This window comes from Coffea arabica, chromosome 5e (assembly GCF_036785885.1).
Source record: "Coffea arabica cultivar ET-39 chromosome 5e, Coffea Arabica ET-39 HiFi, whole genome shotgun sequence".
Lineage (NCBI taxonomy): Eukaryota > Viridiplantae > Streptophyta > Magnoliopsida > Gentianales > Rubiaceae > Coffea > Coffea arabica.
In genome coordinates, this window is record NC_092318.1 from 52,015,864 (window position 1) to 52,032,763 (window position 16,900).

The window sequence follows — 16,900 nt, forward strand, 5'->3', positions numbered from 1 at the left end:
AATATTCTTGCCCATAATTTGTGGTAAAAGATGACTAGTTACTCGCATGCCAATCATGCGAGTAATTAGTATTTATTTCAAAAATGCGAAAATTCGATTGACAAAAAAAAATTGTAGGTTAGAGACTAATTACTCGCTTGACTTGCATATGAGTAATTGGTCGTCTTTTATTGCAGAGTATGGCTAGTAATTTTTTATTAATTTTTTTCAAAAAATAATTGCTGATACAGGACTGGATTTCGACAGTAATTGATAAAAATCAGTCATTAGGACTAAATGTACATAAAAATTGAAAGATTTGATATTATATTTACTTTCATTCAAACTTTAGAGACAAAAAACCCTCATGCCTCAAATATTTGAGACTAAAACTTCAATTGTCTTGTCTAAACATGATCAGAAGAACATTCGGACTCAGAAGCTAAATTTAATGATCAAATCCTTAAAATAGATTTGAGGATCAAAAGTTTTTCCAAGACCATGACGTTTGAGGTTCATAGTAGGATAAAATGGAATTCTTCTAGGCACTGACCCGGGAACTAATAAGCGTAAGCCAATATTGGTAATGACAACATCCCAATACTGTAGACCAAATAAATACCAAAAGGTTCGACTATTGGAGCATTATCCACCCGCCAGCCACTTTTCTAACAGAAGGATTCAGGCGCCTCTATTTTTTAATTGCGGTTCATAAATTCAAAATATGTTCTTGATATTTTATTCCCTTATTAGATCTAAACGGTTTTCAAAATCTACCTGTCCCGGAGAAGTTTCAAATTCCCAAACCAACAAACAGATAATACCATCTTCTCATTTTTTTTTCTTTTTCCTTTTTTCGTTCAAAAAAAACACCCCAAAAATCTTCAAAGGAGAGAGAAATTCATCTTTCTGCCTTTAAACTTCAAACACCTGAAAAAAGCTTTGTTCAATTGTTTCTTCATCATCAACCGGGAAAAAATGAAAAACCTTAATTAACCTCAGAGTTTTTCATTTCTACAAAGGCGAAAACAAAACAATATAACTATTCAGATATCACTTTTGTGAATATATTAGACAAAAAGCAAAAAGTTTTCCTCAGGCTTCGTTTTCATACATTTTCGGTTGTTTCGCACAACAAATTCACTTTTTTTTTTGGGGGGTTCCCTTGAAATTAAAGCTGTATAACAGCTGAAGAGCTGCATTATTTCTTCTCACTTTTGGCAGGCTTTGTTTTCACGTTTCGTGACGTTGCAGCATTTTAAATTGGGTCTTAATTCACGAAACTGCGTCGTTTTCGATATAGTTCGCTTGAATTGTGATCAGAGTTAGGGTTTTAGAATTATGTTTTGAACAATGTCGCCTTTGACATTGTTCAATTGCTAATTTAGGAAAGAGAATTTTGAAATTCTAGCGGTTTATCTTCAGATTTTCCCTCAAAGTTCGAAAAAATGCTGGCAGTTTCGCCGAATTCAATTGCTAGGAGTTCGCTGGAGGAGATGCTGGATTCTCTCCGGCGAAGAGACGAGAACGAGAAGCCGAAAGACATGCCGCCGGCTCTTCCGGCTCGGCCAAAGGCGACTGCCAGGGCTCGGCTGCCGTCGGCTAAACGGCCGTTGCCCAGCAGTTTTGAAACGGGGGAGAATCTTGAAGCTGGGAATTTGAAAAAAGGACACAATAATCCTAAAGGATTTAGGGGGAATAATAGTTTTGGTACGAAAAAAGCTAAGGCCAAGGAGCCCAGTGAATCTCCATATGCTGAGGTGGCGGAGCTGAAGGGTGGCGAAGAGAGGTTGGAAAGAAATGATGGTGCAAATCTGGCCAATTCGGCCCCAGGATCGTTGCCGAGGTTTAGGGAATCTGACTGGGATGATAACATTGGTTATTTCATCAAAAAGGTGCTAAAAAAGAAAAATATTTCATTTTTATCTAATATATTTATTTTTTAATGGTTTTTGCTTACTGTATGCTGGGTTTTGGAGTTCGGAAAAGAACAAGATCGAGTATTTTACCTATCAATTCTTGATGTATGAACATGAGATATGAAATGCCTATTTCATTTGTCACTCTGCGATTTTTTGTGAAGCATTCATGCCGGGTATTGGTTATCAGGCTACCTTTATACTTTTTTTTTTTTTTGGTGGAGGAGTGTTACGGGTCAGGATTTAGGCATGGAGTTCGGCATTCCAATTAAAACTTAAGTGAGATATCATATTTTTATGCTGCAAGGAATGAAATAGCATGGTCGCAATGTTGTTCTCTATACAAGATAGAATTGGTGGACAGATGCTTATGTTATAGAGCTTTATCATTTCAGAAGCTTCGCGTCTGGTGTCGTCTACGAAACAGGCAATGGGAGTTAGGACAAATTCAGTCCACTATAGGAGAGAAAGCTTCTGTTTTGCTTTCAGACGGAAGTGTAAGTCCAAGTATTTTAGATTTTTTTAGAGTGACTGATCTTGTAATAGGGCAGAAATGAACTGGGTAGCTATTCTTCTGCAGGTTCTGTCTGTTCCAATTGGAGAGCTTTTACCTGCAAATCCTGATATTCTTGAAGGTGTGGACGATCTTATACAGCTTAGTTATTTAAACGAACCATCAGTTCTTCATAATCTTCAGTATAGATTTTCACGTGACATCGTATATGTAAGTTATATTGCTGCAAAAATTTATGTCAGATGTCCGCTGTGATCTTTTGTATATACTACACTACAATAATCTTGTGTTTGTGTTCTTGTAGAGCAAAGCAGGGCCTGTTTTAATTGCAATAAACCCCTTCAAAAATGTCCAGCTTTATGGTGATGATTGTATTACAGCTTACAGGCAAAATCTCGTAGACAGCCCTCACGTTTATACAATTGCAGACACTGCTTACAATGAAATGATGAGAGGTGACACCTAATAGCTGGAAATTTGGTAGAGCAGTTGTGTCTGGTTATACCTTTTCTGACTAAAATACTCACTTCAATTCCCCTTTTTACACTTCTCTATCTCCTGCAGATGAAGTAAACCAGTCCATTATCATCAGGTTCGTGGCAGTATGTTCTTTGATTCGTCACTTGTGTTACTTACCCTGTTCGCCTTTTGTATCATTTCAAGCTTAGTTTAATATGTTATATGGAGATAAGCTTCTCTTTCAAATTTCATCCTATAGTGGCGAGAGTGGGGCAGGGAAGACAGAAACAGCAAAAATTGCGATGCAATACCTGGCTGCTCTTGGAGGAGGCAGCAGTGGGATAGAGTGTGAAGTCCTGCAGACAAGCTGTATTTTGGAGGCATTTGGGAATGCTAAAACATCCAGGAATGACAATTCCAGCAGATTTGTTAGTTTCTTCATCCTTTTATTCTATTTTATTTTATATTCTGGGATGAAACGTATTCGGGGTTTATTTGGGATTTTGGACATACTTGAGCAGTTCCAGTATGCTTCACATATTTCTTATGTGGTGCAGGGGAAGTTAATTGAAATTCACTTCAGTGCAGTGGGAAAAATATGTGGTGCTGAAATACAGACCTGTAAGCATCCTTATCTTGGCAAGTTGCAAACTTTCATCTAATACCCTTTATAAAATAACTTTTCAGAGTATTCACTAACTTGGTTCATTTGGAAAACCTTTGTGATGCCATATGGTGACTTCTGATGTGTTGGATAGATCTACTGGAAAAGGTAGGTTTTCTCTTGCATCTTATTTTATAATTTTCTTTACTTTGTTTCGTCTGGTTGACTAATTTCATGAAAACAAATCAAGCAGTCAAGAGTGGTTCAGCTGGCTCGTGGTGAGAGGTCATATCATATCTTTTACCAGCTTTGTGCTGGAGCTCCTCCAAGTCTCAGAGGTTTGTTTCTCATAGTTTCTTGTTTCTCTGCATACTTTTCCTATTACCTGTTCATTTTATGTGACTTTGGGGTTTATTTTGGTCAAAGTAGCATGTTATATCTAAATGTAAATAGTTGCCATTTAGAACCTTTGTGCTATTTCAGGCAATGATAGTTGAGCTATTGTTGTTTAAACTGTGTGTTTGTTTGTTTGGTTGAGTATGTGTAGACCTTTCTCAAAAAGTTGAGATTGCAATTTTTGTAAAGTCATGGACTGCATGGTTGCTGCTATTTTTGTCAAAATCATAAATCATATATGTTTCTTTCCCCACTTAGAACTTTCTGCTGGATGCTAGGTCGTATGGAACTCGGTTTTTTTTTTTGAGGCGGATTTTGTACTGATGTGGAAGTTTCCTCCCTAGTTTCTTGGTTGTATAAGGATGAACTTTTTAATATGAACTGTGATAGAATTATCCCTTTAACGTCCAGAAATATTTGATCTTTTTGGCTCTACATTTTGGTTCATGAAAATCATTTTTTCTCAGTAGCAATAAATTGTTTTTGGTTTCTCCAGAGAGGCTCAAGTTAAAAGAGGCGAAGGAATACAACTATCTCAATCAGAGTGGCTGCTTGGCTATTCATGATGTTGTTGATGCTCACAAATTTGAGTCGCTCAAGGTGTTTTGTACCAACAGAAATGCGCCTTATGGTTTGTATCTGTATGTTTCTCTTCATGTTTATCTTGCTAATCCTTGTAGGACTTTTGTTGCCTACCAGGAAGCCTTCAATACCCTTAGAATTCACAAGGAAAGTCAAGAACAGATTTTTGAGATGCTTGCTGCAGTATTATGGTTGGGCAACATATCATTTCAAGTCATTGACAATGAAAATCATATTGAGGTGGTGGATAATGAAGGTAAGCTGCATTAAAGACTTGGTTTTGCATATGATTATCTCCTTAGCACTTAGGTTTCTTTTTGTTCTTTTACTTGTTGAACGAGAAGTTGGATAAATAGGTTGTTTTAAAGTGTTAGTGATATTTTGGCACCTCTGGCGCACTGCATGCCATATGTATACACTTTCATACTGGCTCAGAAGTTTGAAGAAATCAACTTCTCTAGCACTTATTTAGTTCTTTTTTTTTTTTTTTTGGCCTAAACAATATAGTATTTGAGTTGCTGACCTTTAGAGACTTTTGTTGTAGAAGTGCATTGCTTTGATTCTCGGTATGCCTTCTGGTTATTTGGGTTATTCTCATTTGAATTTGGTGTGGAAGCCTTGCAAGTGTATTTTTGAGAATTGTTAATTAATCTAGGGATAGTTGTTTGGAGAAATTATGCTAGTGTCCTTATCAAGATTTACAGTTTTTGGATGAATTGGTACTTCACACTAGAAACATGTGATCTTCTTCGAAATTGTTATTTTACAACGTAGTAGCTAATCCTGGCAAGAAACTTCATCACTCTTACTCTTGCTTCCTATTAATGGTTGGATATTCACTCCTAGATATTTCACATTTCTCGTCTGCTTCTTGTTTCTCTACTATTCTGAAATTCTTGGAGATGACCAAAAATCATTTCTAGTTTTCTGTGTTCCTTGAGCTTAAGATACAGATTTTATGTGTGTGTCATTTCCCTGCTCCTTTTCTCATTTCTATTCCATATGACAGATATGTGATTGAGCAGTACTGTTTAACTTGATATTGGGGAAACTTTTGGTTGGTGTGCAGATATTTTCTTAATAGTCATTGCATGTGGGTATTGAAATTGACCTTTTTGTTATTTCCCCCCTCCCCATATTGCAGCTGTAACCAATGCAGCTAGCTTGATTGGTTGCAATGCCCAGGACCTCATGCTAACTTTATCGACTCGTAAAATACAAGCAGGCAAGGACAGTGTGGCCAAAAGATTAACACTCCAGCAGGTGTATATGATTCTTGCATGCATGTTTTGCATACCATTCATTTGTTATATTTGTGCACCAAAAATTTGACATCTTGCTTGCTTTCAACTATCAGCCTGTACTCACTGTACTGATTTTTGTCATAGGCAATTGATACAAGAGATGCTTTGGCGAAGTTTATCTATTCAAGTTTGTTTGACTGGCTTGTGGATGAGATCAATCATTCACTTGCGATGGGCAAATACCGTACTGGGAGATCCATAAGTATTTTAGATATATATGGATTTGAATCATTCAAGGTAAATAACAATTGATCAGTCTGTTGCTGTTATGATATGATAAAGCTGTGTGGATAGATGACACTATCACATTTTATTTACAGAAAAATAGTTTTGAACAACTGTGTATAAACTATGCAAATGAGAGATTGCAGCAACATTTTAATCGACATCTATTTAAACTTGAGCAGGAGGTAAGCTTCTCAAACCTAGGTTATTGTTTTTCTTGCATACAGAAATTCCCTATTTTTATATTTTTCGTATATCTATTTATATGAAAATATCAAATGCCGTGTCATAGTAAAAGTTAGAGATTTCTATTTTCCAGAAACATGCAGCCAGTGGAGTCTCACAGGGGTTGGACATTTATCTTTTTGTCTGTTTTATGAATATTGAAAACATTGTTGCTCATTGCTGAACTTGAAAGACTGATGTTGGATAAAGAAATTGCTGCTACATAACTTTCTGCACTAGATTTATGGACTCTATTCTATGATATCTTCTCAAGTAAATGATTTCTGCAGAATCACAATATTTAATCTGACTGGAAAATTTTCCCTTTTCGCTAGTCTCCTTGTTCCAACTATTATATTGATCTGAAAACAGGATCATCGTTACTAAAATCCATGTGATCGAATGTGACATCCCAAGCATCTTGTTTTTGTGTAGGAGTATGAATTGGATGGCATTGATTGGACAAAGGTAGAATTTGAGGACAACCATGAGTGTTTGAACCTCTTTGAGAAGGTATGTTCTTCCTCCCATTATGATATCCTGTCTTTAGGAATTTTAAAGGCTGCAAATGCATACACGAAAATGTTTACAAACTGGTAAAACGTCTTTTGCCATCATCGTGATTGGCTGATTAAAACTCATATTTATATATGTAGAATATACAAGAGAGAACCATTATGACAAAATTACACAAGTATCCTATGAATTACTTAGGGGTATGGTGTCACAGATATACTTTGTTTAAACAGAACCTTTTCGATTTGACGTTTTCATAATTCAGTGCAACATCTTGTGTAGAAGCCTATTGGGCTGATATCTCTATTGGATGAGGAGTCAAATTTTCCAAAGGCTACCGATTTAACCTTGGCTGATAAACTTAAGCAGCACTTGGATGCTAATCGTTGCTTTAAAGGAGAAAGAGGCGGTGCCTTCATCATTCGCCATTATGCTGGAGAGGTTAGTGTTGCTTATAGCCATGATCATCATGATAGTAATTATTAAAAACACTTTTGAACTTGTGATAAGGAGAGTTTTCCCAATTAGTAATTGAAACACAAACTTGAAGCTGGGCCCACAAGATATCTTTTGTTTCCATGGTGTTTTCTGAGCAGTATTTGTGTAGGGTTCAGTATGTAGTTATTGATTGACGAGTACTTGACGCATAGTAATGTCTATTTCCAAAGGGTATTTATCTTATCATTTGCTTCCAGTGCACATTGAAGCTTTTATTTTCTTAAAAACTGGTGGTATGCCATCATACCATGTGGTGCTACTTTGGTGCTTTAATACCTAACGCATGAATATTCTTATGAGAATTGGGAAGACATTCTATGTCGGCTTGCTCAATCCCTGTTCTTGAAGGCTGATGGTATGCTTTGCTAGCCTAACTATAGTCGTTTTCTGTAGGTTCTTTATGACACTAATGGTTTTCTGGAGAAGAACAGAGATCCCATCCACTCTGACACAATCCAACTGCTTTCCTCTTGTAGCGGGCATCTTTCTAAGTTGTTTGCCTCTTCAGTTCTTAATGTATTACCAAAAACTGCTAGTCCGTTGGAGCAGTCAGGAGCTTTGGGTTCACAGAAGCAAAGTGTTGGCACCAAGTTCAAGGTAAAGAGTCATGCTGCTACCTAGCAAAAAGGGGGAAATAACATAATGGCTTTTCCAGTATTCTAATCATGCTTTAATTGTTTACTGCCATTGGCTACACAAACGTCAATTAAAAAAGAGTGACACACTTTTGACATTTTGAGCAAAGTCTATTTTGAAAGGGAATTGGAAGTTGGTTCCATCTTCGCTGCAGATATACATGATTTCATTTCACAGCTGCTTTCAGATCTCATTATAAGCAAATTCATAGAAAACTTCCCCAAGAATTGGCCCCTTTTGCCAAGTGCCAACGCTAAAATTATTAGGGCCAGAAGATCTAGAAAAGACATCGCGGAACAAAGCAATGATTTTTTTTCCCAAAAGTTATTGTTATATAATGGCAAAAAAAATTTATGCCATAAGGACTTTTCAAAACTAAATTCGCATGACTGATATTCGACTAGTCTTTTAAAGCAAAATACTTCATGAGTTTTATTTCTGCTTGTAGGGTCAGTTGTTTAAATTAATGCAGCAGTTGGAGAACACGACTCCACATTTCATTCGCTGCATAAAACCAAACAATAAGCAGCTTCCTGGCATTTACGACAAGGACCTTGTCTTGGATCAACTTAGATGCTGCGGGGTTCTAGAGGTTGTTCGGATCTCAAGGTCTGGATATCCTACTCGAATTACACATCAAGATTTCTCGAGAAGGTAAAAGTGGGGTATTAATTTTCTCTTTGCTTGTTAATTTTAAGAACTTGTTCATATATGCTTGTGTGGATTTTAGGTACGGATTCCTACTTCCGGAGGATAGTGAAAGCCAAGATCCTTTGAGTTCATCAGTTGCTATTCTGCAGCAATTCGGTGTCCTTCCTGAAATGTACCAAGTTGGCTATACAAAATTATTTTTTCGAGCGGGTCAGGTAAGTTATAGACTATTGTGAGGTTCTTCATGTGCTTCTAGGTTTGAAAACCTGCTCTAGAGTCGTGCAGAAGTGTTTTGGACACAATTCTCTTTGATTACTTCGCCTCAACATTTTTGTCCTGCTGCAATGCAGATTGGTGCGCTGGAAGACACAAGAAAACAGGTTCTTCAAGGTACTCTTGAGGTGCAGAAGTGTTTTCGTGCTCATCGGGCTCGTCGCCACTTCCATGATCTCAAACAAGGAGTAACTGCATTGCAATCATGTAAGGAAGCTGTCAAAGTATTTTCTAAGTTCATTTGTGATCCATTTGAAATGACACTGCACAAGAAATTCTGTTTAGAGAATTTAATTTTGTGCCATATTGGATTTTCTTCTGAGGCCTGTCAAACTTGAAAGTCACTTATTCGAAATCAGAATCATATCTGAATTTGTTAGACATACTACAATTGCTTTTGGTCCTGCAAATGCTGTGTATTTGTCAAGCTTCCTGGACCAGTATGCCTTACATTTGAAGTGACATTTAATGTTTTTCTTGCAGTTGTTCGTGGCGAAATTGCTAGAAAGGAGTATGATGTTCTTGTTAACTTGAGCAAGCAGGTAGCTGAGAGTAAGTTTGAGGAGCAGCTGGTGGCAGTTGTGCAAATACAATCAGGTAAACTTTTATTTTGTATATATTAAGCAGGTTAGTAGTTTATAAATTAAGTGGATATCCAATTCTTATAAGCATTTTGGTGCAGTAATCCGCGGGTGGTTGGCTAGAAGGAATATTGATCGTCTGCGGAATTCAAAAATGATGATTTTTGATAAACGAAGGCGAGGAAAGAAGTTTTCAGAAGTGATGGTACTCTCTTTATGCTACTTTAAAGCTACAACCTTGACTAGTTTCATTCTCGTAGTAAGACACAATGGGTGACATAATTGTTGAGAAAGTTTTGCTAAGTTTGACTTTTACACATTCAACCTACATCATAAAATACCATGTGGATGATCCAGAAACACAATCTGCATTTTGCTTTTCAGGGAATTACAGGAATGTCTGTGTATTAATTTGATCAGATTTTGACTTCCTTGTATATTTGAAATACTAAAAATATTTCCAATTCTGAGAATTGCATTGTAAATTTGAAGTACTGTTGTTTATCAGGGCCTAGCGCAAGAGAATTTACCTTCAGTGGTGGAAGAGCTTCAAAGGCGTGTGGTCATGGCAGAGGTAAACCTAGGGAAGAAGGAAACGGAAAATGCTGCACTGAGAGAGCAAGTACAAGAGTTTGAGGTGCGTTGGTTGGAGTATGAAGCCAAAATGAAAGCGATGGAGGATACATGGCAAAAACAGATGGCATCCTTGCAAGTGAGTTTCTATGTTAGTGTGTTCCTTGCAAAATCTTGCATGCTTTTTAGAGTAAATGATACATTTTCCTCTACTGCTGTGCTTCTTTGTAAGAGTGTTTGCAACATGCTAGCAGTAGCTGAAGAAAGAAAATGAAATCTCCATTTGAAGTTTGACATGTGAATCCTGGTGGTGTTATACATCAACATTCCTTAGCGACAAGTTATGTTTACTTGTTGACTTAAATTCCAAAATTATGCTGTTTCTTACTTGCCTTGGTACCTATGTCTTTCTCAATGCAGGTGAGTCTGGCTGCAGCCAAGAAGAGTCTTGGTGCTGACCATACAGCAGTTCAACCAGCTGGAAGGCTTGATGGTCTTACATCTCCTCGCTATTACGATTCTGAGGACACAATGTCCGGAGGAGCTCGAACTCCTGGTGGGGAAGCTAATGGCGGATTAAATTCAGTCGGTCACCTTGCGAAAGAATTTGAAAATAGGAAGCAAATTTTTGACGAGGATGCCAAAGCAATAGTTGAAGTCAAGTCAGGGCAGAACCCTGGCGAAGAATACCGGAGACTGAAACACAGGTTTGAGGCGTGGAAGAAAGACTATAAGGCGCGGTTAAGGGAGGCAAAGTCAAGACTTCAAAAGCATGGGCATTTAGAGGGTGAGAAAAGAAACCGAAAATGGTGGATAAAGAAGAGCAGATTTCAGCTTTAGCTGCCTTCAGCCTTGTAAAGATTTCTAGGTGGGAGTTACTTTTCAGTTACCTTTCTCGTAGGTTGAACGCGGAAGAGGTGCTTGTGTGTGTATATTATTGGTCGCTTTTTGGAAGGATCAATTTGCTTGGTGATTTCCTTCCATTTCGTCCCTTTTCCGGATATTAGGTTTGAGCCTAGTTGTGCATAGCGTATCGTTCATGATGTAACTGATCACCTCTTCACCACTGCGTAGGTTGTGGCTAGAAATATAAATATAGGATAGAAATGTACCCATGTTTCCTCTCCCATAACACTTGTAAGAGGAAGTGGTTGTAAATTGATGGGCTTGCTTTCAGGTTCTGTTTCCCACGAGAAGCGTTCTTTACTCTATGCTGAAGCCAGAAATCCAAAGATTTCTTTTCGTCTAAAAGATTAAACTTGCATCCGCAAGCCTGTTATGGAATGAGAATTTTCCCCCCGTCCTGTCTTTAGTAAGAGGGGAGAAATGAAGGGACCGCAAGCTCTTCTAATTGTACGTAGCTTACCAAATTTCGAGTGTCAACATGATAGATGATTCACAAGAAAATTATTTGAAAATGCCGCGTAGCTCAATGAATTGCCCCGGTTGAAGAGTAGGTTATATCTATCAGCTTTAAGGGAAAGGAGGTGAAAACTAGCTATAAAGCATTGATGACCTGCGGATCCGTGACGGTACATGAGCTCAATCGCTTTATATAGTTGGGCAAAATAAATAAATATAAATTAATAAACAAGTTTCCATTCACAAATTTTAGTCCAGACAAAGCAAGAAAAATTTACGATCCGGGGACAAACTTGGTGGCATAGACCCAGGCATTGTTAGCAACTGGGTTGTCAAGATGGTCCAAGAGATTTTCAAGAGGGCCTTTTCCAGTGACAATAGCTTGGACAAAGAAACCGAACATGGAGAACATTGCAAGCCTTCCATTCTTGATTTCCTTCACCTTAAGCTCAGCAAAGGTAGCAGGGTCATCGGCTAGACCAAGAGGATCAAAGTACTGGCCACCGGGGTAGAGATCATTGCCCTCTCCGACGCCTTCAAGACCATTGATTCTATATCCTTCAACAAGACCCATGAGAACAACTTGGAAGCCGAGCACTGCCAGAATGCTCTGAGCATGGACAAGGTTAGGGTTTCCCAGGTAGTCAAGCCCACCTTCTGAGAAGATTTGTGCTCCGGCTTTGAACCACACTGGCTCCTTAAAGTCCACTTTAAGATATTTCTCAAGGACTTCTGGGGTGATGCATCCCAGTGCTCCGAGCATAGCCCACCTACCGTGAATAACCTTCAGTTTGAAAAAAGGCAAAAGAGTTAAATGTGCGGAGCTTTCCTGCCAGGAGCCATTATGGGTCAATAGTTATGTTCATAAAAGCTTCTCATGGTCTTGATTTAGGTTAAGAATACCTCGAGAGCTCGGTTCCTGGCAAAAGCCTCAGGATCAGCAGATAAACCAGCAGTATCCCATCCGTAGTCACCTGGAAATTCACCAGTCAAGTAGGAAGGAGTCTGAGCTGAAAAGGGTCCTAAATACTTCAACCGGTCCGGTCCGTACCAAAGTTCATTACCCTATATCATGATTGTTACAAAGGCAACATGTCAAAAGGCAAGTATTCAAGAAAAATGAGAAAAAGCATCGGAGGCGTAGATATAGGGAAAAGAGCTTCATACCATGGTGTATTTGCCGTTGCCCATGGAGACAACTTCTCTAAGTGGGTTGGCATTTTTGGGTTGCCCCAAGAATGGGGTTGCTCTAACCACAACGGTGCTGGAGCCGGCGGCAGCTGCCATGGATGTTGATGCTAATTTTCCCCTAAACCTTAGGATGCGTGGTTCCCTGTTTTATGTAGCTGTCTCGGAAGAAAATCTGGTGAAAACTACAATTTGGAATGTGAGAGGTACCAATTTTATGTACAGCTGCCCGATGTTGAGAATCAAAGATGGGTGGCCATGATTGCATGGATGAAAATTGTGGTGGCTGATCATGAGCGGTTCCGCAACCACCAATCAGGAGGCTTCGAAAGATTATTAGTATCTCCAACTCATATCTTTCTATCCACAATTTCTATCTTAGCAATTGGCTTTTAATGTGTTTAGTTAACTTCAGTTGGAAAAAGATAAGTCAAAATAAAAAAAATTAAAGATAAATTAAAATACTTCCACAATTCCACCAGCATTAACTAGTATGGGATACTTGGTTGCATTCCAATTTTTTTTAAAAAGAAGAAGAAGAAGAAGAAGGAAAATATCTCTTATATGCTAGACCTTAAATATAAATGGGAAATGCTGAATTACCTTTACCTTGTGGTATGATTCTGCCTTTTGATGGCTTTGCAAGAAACTTTAGGTTGGAAAAATGACAGCTGAAAAAGGTCTAATATAAAAAAATTCAGCTGAGTGCTCAAAAAAAAATAAAATTCAGCTGACAAAATGCGGTGAGCGTGGATCGAACACGCGACCTTCAGATCTTCAGTCTGACGCTCTCCCAACTGAGCTATCCCCGCTTTGGCTCTCTTTGGTCTTCAGTCTTCAAGCTGACGCTTTTCCAACTGAGCTATCCCATTCCCATCCTTCTCTTTTTATCCAACACAGGACAAAAGTCCAAGCACACCGCGTGCTTCCGTCTCTTTTTTCTCGTTTCAAGATTCAAGAATCCCTCTCTAAGGTCTAAAGTCGAGCTCCTTGCAGCTTGCACCATCATCATCGGGTTAAAATGGAGAAATTCGATTCAAACCGTCTGAAAATCCCCCATTTTCCACGTTGCTCTTACTCCGTACTTTACTATCAAGAGCGATATTAGTAGCACGAACTTGTAGTGTCAGAAGAAATGCTTCAGAAAAAAAAACAGCATTCATGTTTCCTCAACTCTGACTGGTGATGGAGCAGCAAAGAACAAAAATGGGGTTGAAAGTCGTCGTAAAATGAGCAAAGATAAAGATAAACACTGGGATTTCTGGTAACTTTCTGTCTACAAAAATCTCATCTTTTCTGAGTGTCAAGGTGAAAGTTTGTTTCTTGATCCTTGATAAGTGGGATTTTTTTGTGTTCTTTGTAGTTTTCCCTTTTTTTTATTCTTTACATGAGTTCTGGTGGTTTCAAAATATTTCTAGCTCCTTGCGGGTGTTTTTTTTTTTTTTTTGGGGTTTTGTTGAAATCATGACGATAACATCTTAGTTCTCCATATGATCCTGATATAGCCCTCTCGGCAGTTTTCTTTGGTAATCTTTTACATGTTATGGCTTCATGATTATATCCTTTCTTTGTTTGTTTTAGTGATTTGATCCTTGTTAGTGCAGTCGTTCTAGTAGTCGATCTTGATATTCTTCGATGTAATTCATGATATTCTTCAATGTATTTCTGTTACTCTTTATTCCCTTGCCCGAGTAATTTAATGTGCTCCTGAATCTCTAATTTCTTTTCACCCTGTTGAGCAACTTAGTTTAGACATAGTTTTTAGAGTTGGATACATGTCTAACTGCATTTCCAATTTAATCCACAATGCTTTGATATGTGGTGCTCACTGAATTCTGCAGGAGGAGATTGAGGCCCCAGCGTAGTTTAGACATAGTTTTTAGAGTTGGATACATGTCTAACTGCATTTCCAATTTAATCCACAATGCTTTGATATGTGGTGCTCACTGAATTCTGCAGGAGGAGATTGAGGCCCCAGCGTGGTTAGATAATTAGATGTCACTCAAGGATGTCAGTCTAGTTACCAAGATAAGTGAGTATTATATACAGTTTGTGATATATTATCGCTTAAAATCGCCCCCGGTGATTCTAAGGCAACTCTGGAATTTCCGCCCTCCTTCTGTTGAACTATGCTGCAGGGATGATGAATGTTTTTACATCTCTCATCCGTAAGTAATTCTTCTCATTGTCTCTCTGTCTTCAAGCTACCATGTTTTCCGTGTTGTGTCTGTGAGAGTATAAAGTTTTCAGGTGCCATCTATGTTCTGCTAAGGAATTGATTTCTGCATTTTCTCAGTCTGGCAAGGGTTGCACAAACTTGGACCTATGTGGACAGGAACAATTTTCTCCTAGGCTTCCACGTTCAGTATCAAGATCAAGAGGCAAAGATTATAGAAGCAGGGAGTGGGGACAGAATTCCTAAGCTTCAGTGAAATTACTGGACGGCAAGATCACCTACTGCCTCCTTTCAGGGACCAAAAATGTTCAAATTCTATCTCCTCTATAGGAGTAGAAAGCAAATTAACAAGCACCACTACATCTGAAGGCATTGAAAATCAATAACAGAGGTCCTTTGAAGTATCTAGTCAAGTAGTTGTCCAGACCAGCTGGCTACTATCAGAACTAAAGATTAGCTTGAGGGGAACTTGTGTTACAAGACAAGCACCCAGATTGCAACTAAGCTAGAGGAGGCAATCAGAAGTTTGGAATTTGTCTTCGAGCAAATCCAGTGTAGGAGTTTTGATGTAGCAAAGATTATATTCTAGTTGTCTAAATGCCTATGGCAATTGTATGTGAAGCTTGTGCTCAATTTCAAATATCGTTGCAAGGCATAGAAAAATAGAATACTTTGGATGACAACATCTGACTTCTTTTCTTCAATCTTTTCCCTTTTTGTAAGCTTTTTCAATATTACGACTAGATTATGATAGACATGGTGCAAGAAAAGACCATTTGCATAAAAAGGAAAGCATTTGCATGGTTAAAAATAAAATGGTGATGATCAGGTTACGTGAATTTATGTTGGACCGGCCTATTTGTAGTTAGTTTCTTTAAAATATATATAAATGGATTGACAAAATTATGGTCATTTGATAGATGGGAAGATTGTTACCGTTTTGTAAAAAAAAAAAAAAAAAAAAAGATAGATGGGAGGGGAAAGGTTTTGGAAGACCACCAACAACTTTGCCTACTTGAGAGAGCATTGTTTATATGATCCGAATCAGTTTAGCATTGCGAGCCCATCATGTTATACCTCTACCAGAAGTAATAGAAGCCCATATGAATGTTGAATCCGAAATTTTTTTTTTTTGTTATTAAACTCTTCACAATGGAGCAACATCAGTCCTAGACTTCTCTTCTTGATGGGCTAATCAAGTCCTTCCAGTGAGAGTTGCCTACTAATCAAGTACTAATTGTTTTCTCATGGTGGAAAAATCGTCAGTGAAGTTAATCTGATATTGAGCACAATGGAAGAGGAAAGAAAAACTCCAGCTTTTTCGACAGAGCTGGAGTTTGCAGTGACCTGTCTTCTTGACGAACTTGTGGAATTGCTTTGTGACTTGCCTCTGAAGTGAGTCTAACGAGGTAATGTTGATCAGACAAAAGTTATATGGTGGTTTTGGTAGTAGGATGTGAATCATTAATTAACACTTTGATTTATGACATCGTTAATTAGTTATCCCTTAAAAAATTGAAACCCCATTCGCTTGAGCTATTAGGTCAAGAAAGAAAAGAATTACTCCAATCCTGTTTACAAATCTGAACTAATCAAGTCCGTGACATAATATAATAGGAATAGAATATCATGGGCTTGGACTGTTGGAAGAAACGAAGTGTAGCTTGAAAAAAAAAAACAGGGAGACGCAGAATGGAGTCTCTAAATTATTTCTGCGGCCACGTGGGAGTGCAAAATTAAAGCTATTATGAACTACGTGTATCTTACCTTTAATCATACTCACGAGAAAGTATGGGAACTGCATCCACTCCCAGAGCATCAATCCTGCCACTTCAATATCGGTTGGTTGTTTCAGTCCCCACCTCCCACAGGTCCAGTTGGACCTCTCTCCTGAATAATAGATTAGGATAAAATAGAATATAGATAAAAAAAAATATCGGCCGATTGTACTGTTGTTGCTGTTACATAATACTATTAGGAGTTTCTTTTTTTTTTTTTTTGGGGCAATTATCATCAATTACATCTATTCTTATTTTAATCAATTTTAGGGAGTGACCCACCAGGATCACGAAAAACTGACAAGAATTGAATCACCATCGGATCATGCTAGTACAGCAGTAGTTCCTTCCAACAAAATTTCTTGTGCTTCTTTTCTAGTACTAGTAGTAGTAGTTAAGAACCGAAAAATTCAGGCAGTCAGTCCCCTGTAATCAATCAAACGACACTCCTCACTGTTTTG

At 38.1% G+C, this 16,900-nt stretch overlaps 2 protein-coding genes, 1 long non-coding RNA gene and 1 other non-coding gene across 6 annotated transcripts; 2 read left to right on the forward strand and 2 right to left on the reverse strand.

Annotated features, from left to right (window-relative positions):
* The first annotated feature begins 599 nt into the window (after positions 1-599).
* On the forward strand, positions 600-11,125 carry LOC113688108 (myosin-2). Of its 2 annotated transcripts, none has more exons than XM_027205779.2 (24): positions 600-1,874; positions 2,294-2,395; positions 2,479-2,622; positions 2,717-2,867; positions 2,977-3,004; positions 3,131-3,299; positions 3,429-3,492; positions 3,630-3,643; positions 3,729-3,813; positions 4,368-4,471; positions 4,571-4,709; positions 5,598-5,716; positions 5,842-5,994; positions 6,078-6,167; positions 6,643-6,720; positions 7,009-7,164; positions 7,615-7,818; positions 8,306-8,511; positions 8,588-8,723; positions 8,859-8,988; positions 9,265-9,378; positions 9,464-9,567; positions 9,871-10,074; positions 10,356-11,125. In XM_027205779.2, the coding sequence occupies exons 1-24, from the start codon at positions 1,428-1,430 to the stop codon at positions 10,773-10,775; spliced, it is 3,561 nt and encodes a 1,186-aa protein (XP_027061580.1). In that variant the 5' UTR covers positions 600-1,427; the 3' UTR covers positions 10,776-11,125. The 2 variants fall into 2 exon arrangements, with proteins under 2 accessions (XP_027061580.1, XP_027061579.1); XM_027205778.2 differs by having other exon boundaries at positions 601-1,874; positions 7,006-7,164.
* A 298-nt stretch (positions 11,126-11,423) lies between these two features.
* Positions 11,424-12,732, reverse strand: LOC113688109 (chlorophyll a-b binding protein 13, chloroplastic). The gene is made up of 3 exons (XM_027205780.2): positions 12,465-12,732; positions 12,201-12,362; positions 11,424-12,081 (listed from the first exon to the last, which is right to left on the reverse strand). The coding sequence occupies exons 1-3, from the start codon at positions 12,582-12,584 to the stop codon at positions 11,572-11,574; spliced, it is 792 nt and encodes a 263-aa protein (XP_027061581.1). The 5' UTR covers positions 12,585-12,732; the 3' UTR covers positions 11,424-11,571.
* A 492-nt stretch (positions 12,733-13,224) lies between these two features.
* On the reverse strand, positions 13,225-13,297 carry TRNAF-GAA (transfer RNA phenylalanine (anticodon GAA)). The gene has a single exon. It is a non-coding gene; the product is annotated as a tRNA-Phe (tRNA).
* An 81-nt stretch (positions 13,298-13,378) lies between these two features.
* LOC140004277 (uncharacterized) lies at positions 13,379-15,412 on the forward strand. 2 transcript variants are annotated; one of them, XR_011814546.1, is made up of 3 exons: positions 13,379-13,749; positions 14,327-14,653; positions 14,782-15,412. It is a non-coding gene; the product is annotated as an uncharacterized lncRNA (long non-coding RNA). The 2 variants fall into 2 exon arrangements; XR_003461176.2 differs by having other exon boundaries at positions 13,389-13,749; positions 14,445-14,653; positions 14,782-15,344.
* Positions 15,413-16,900: the final 1,488 nt, after the last annotated feature.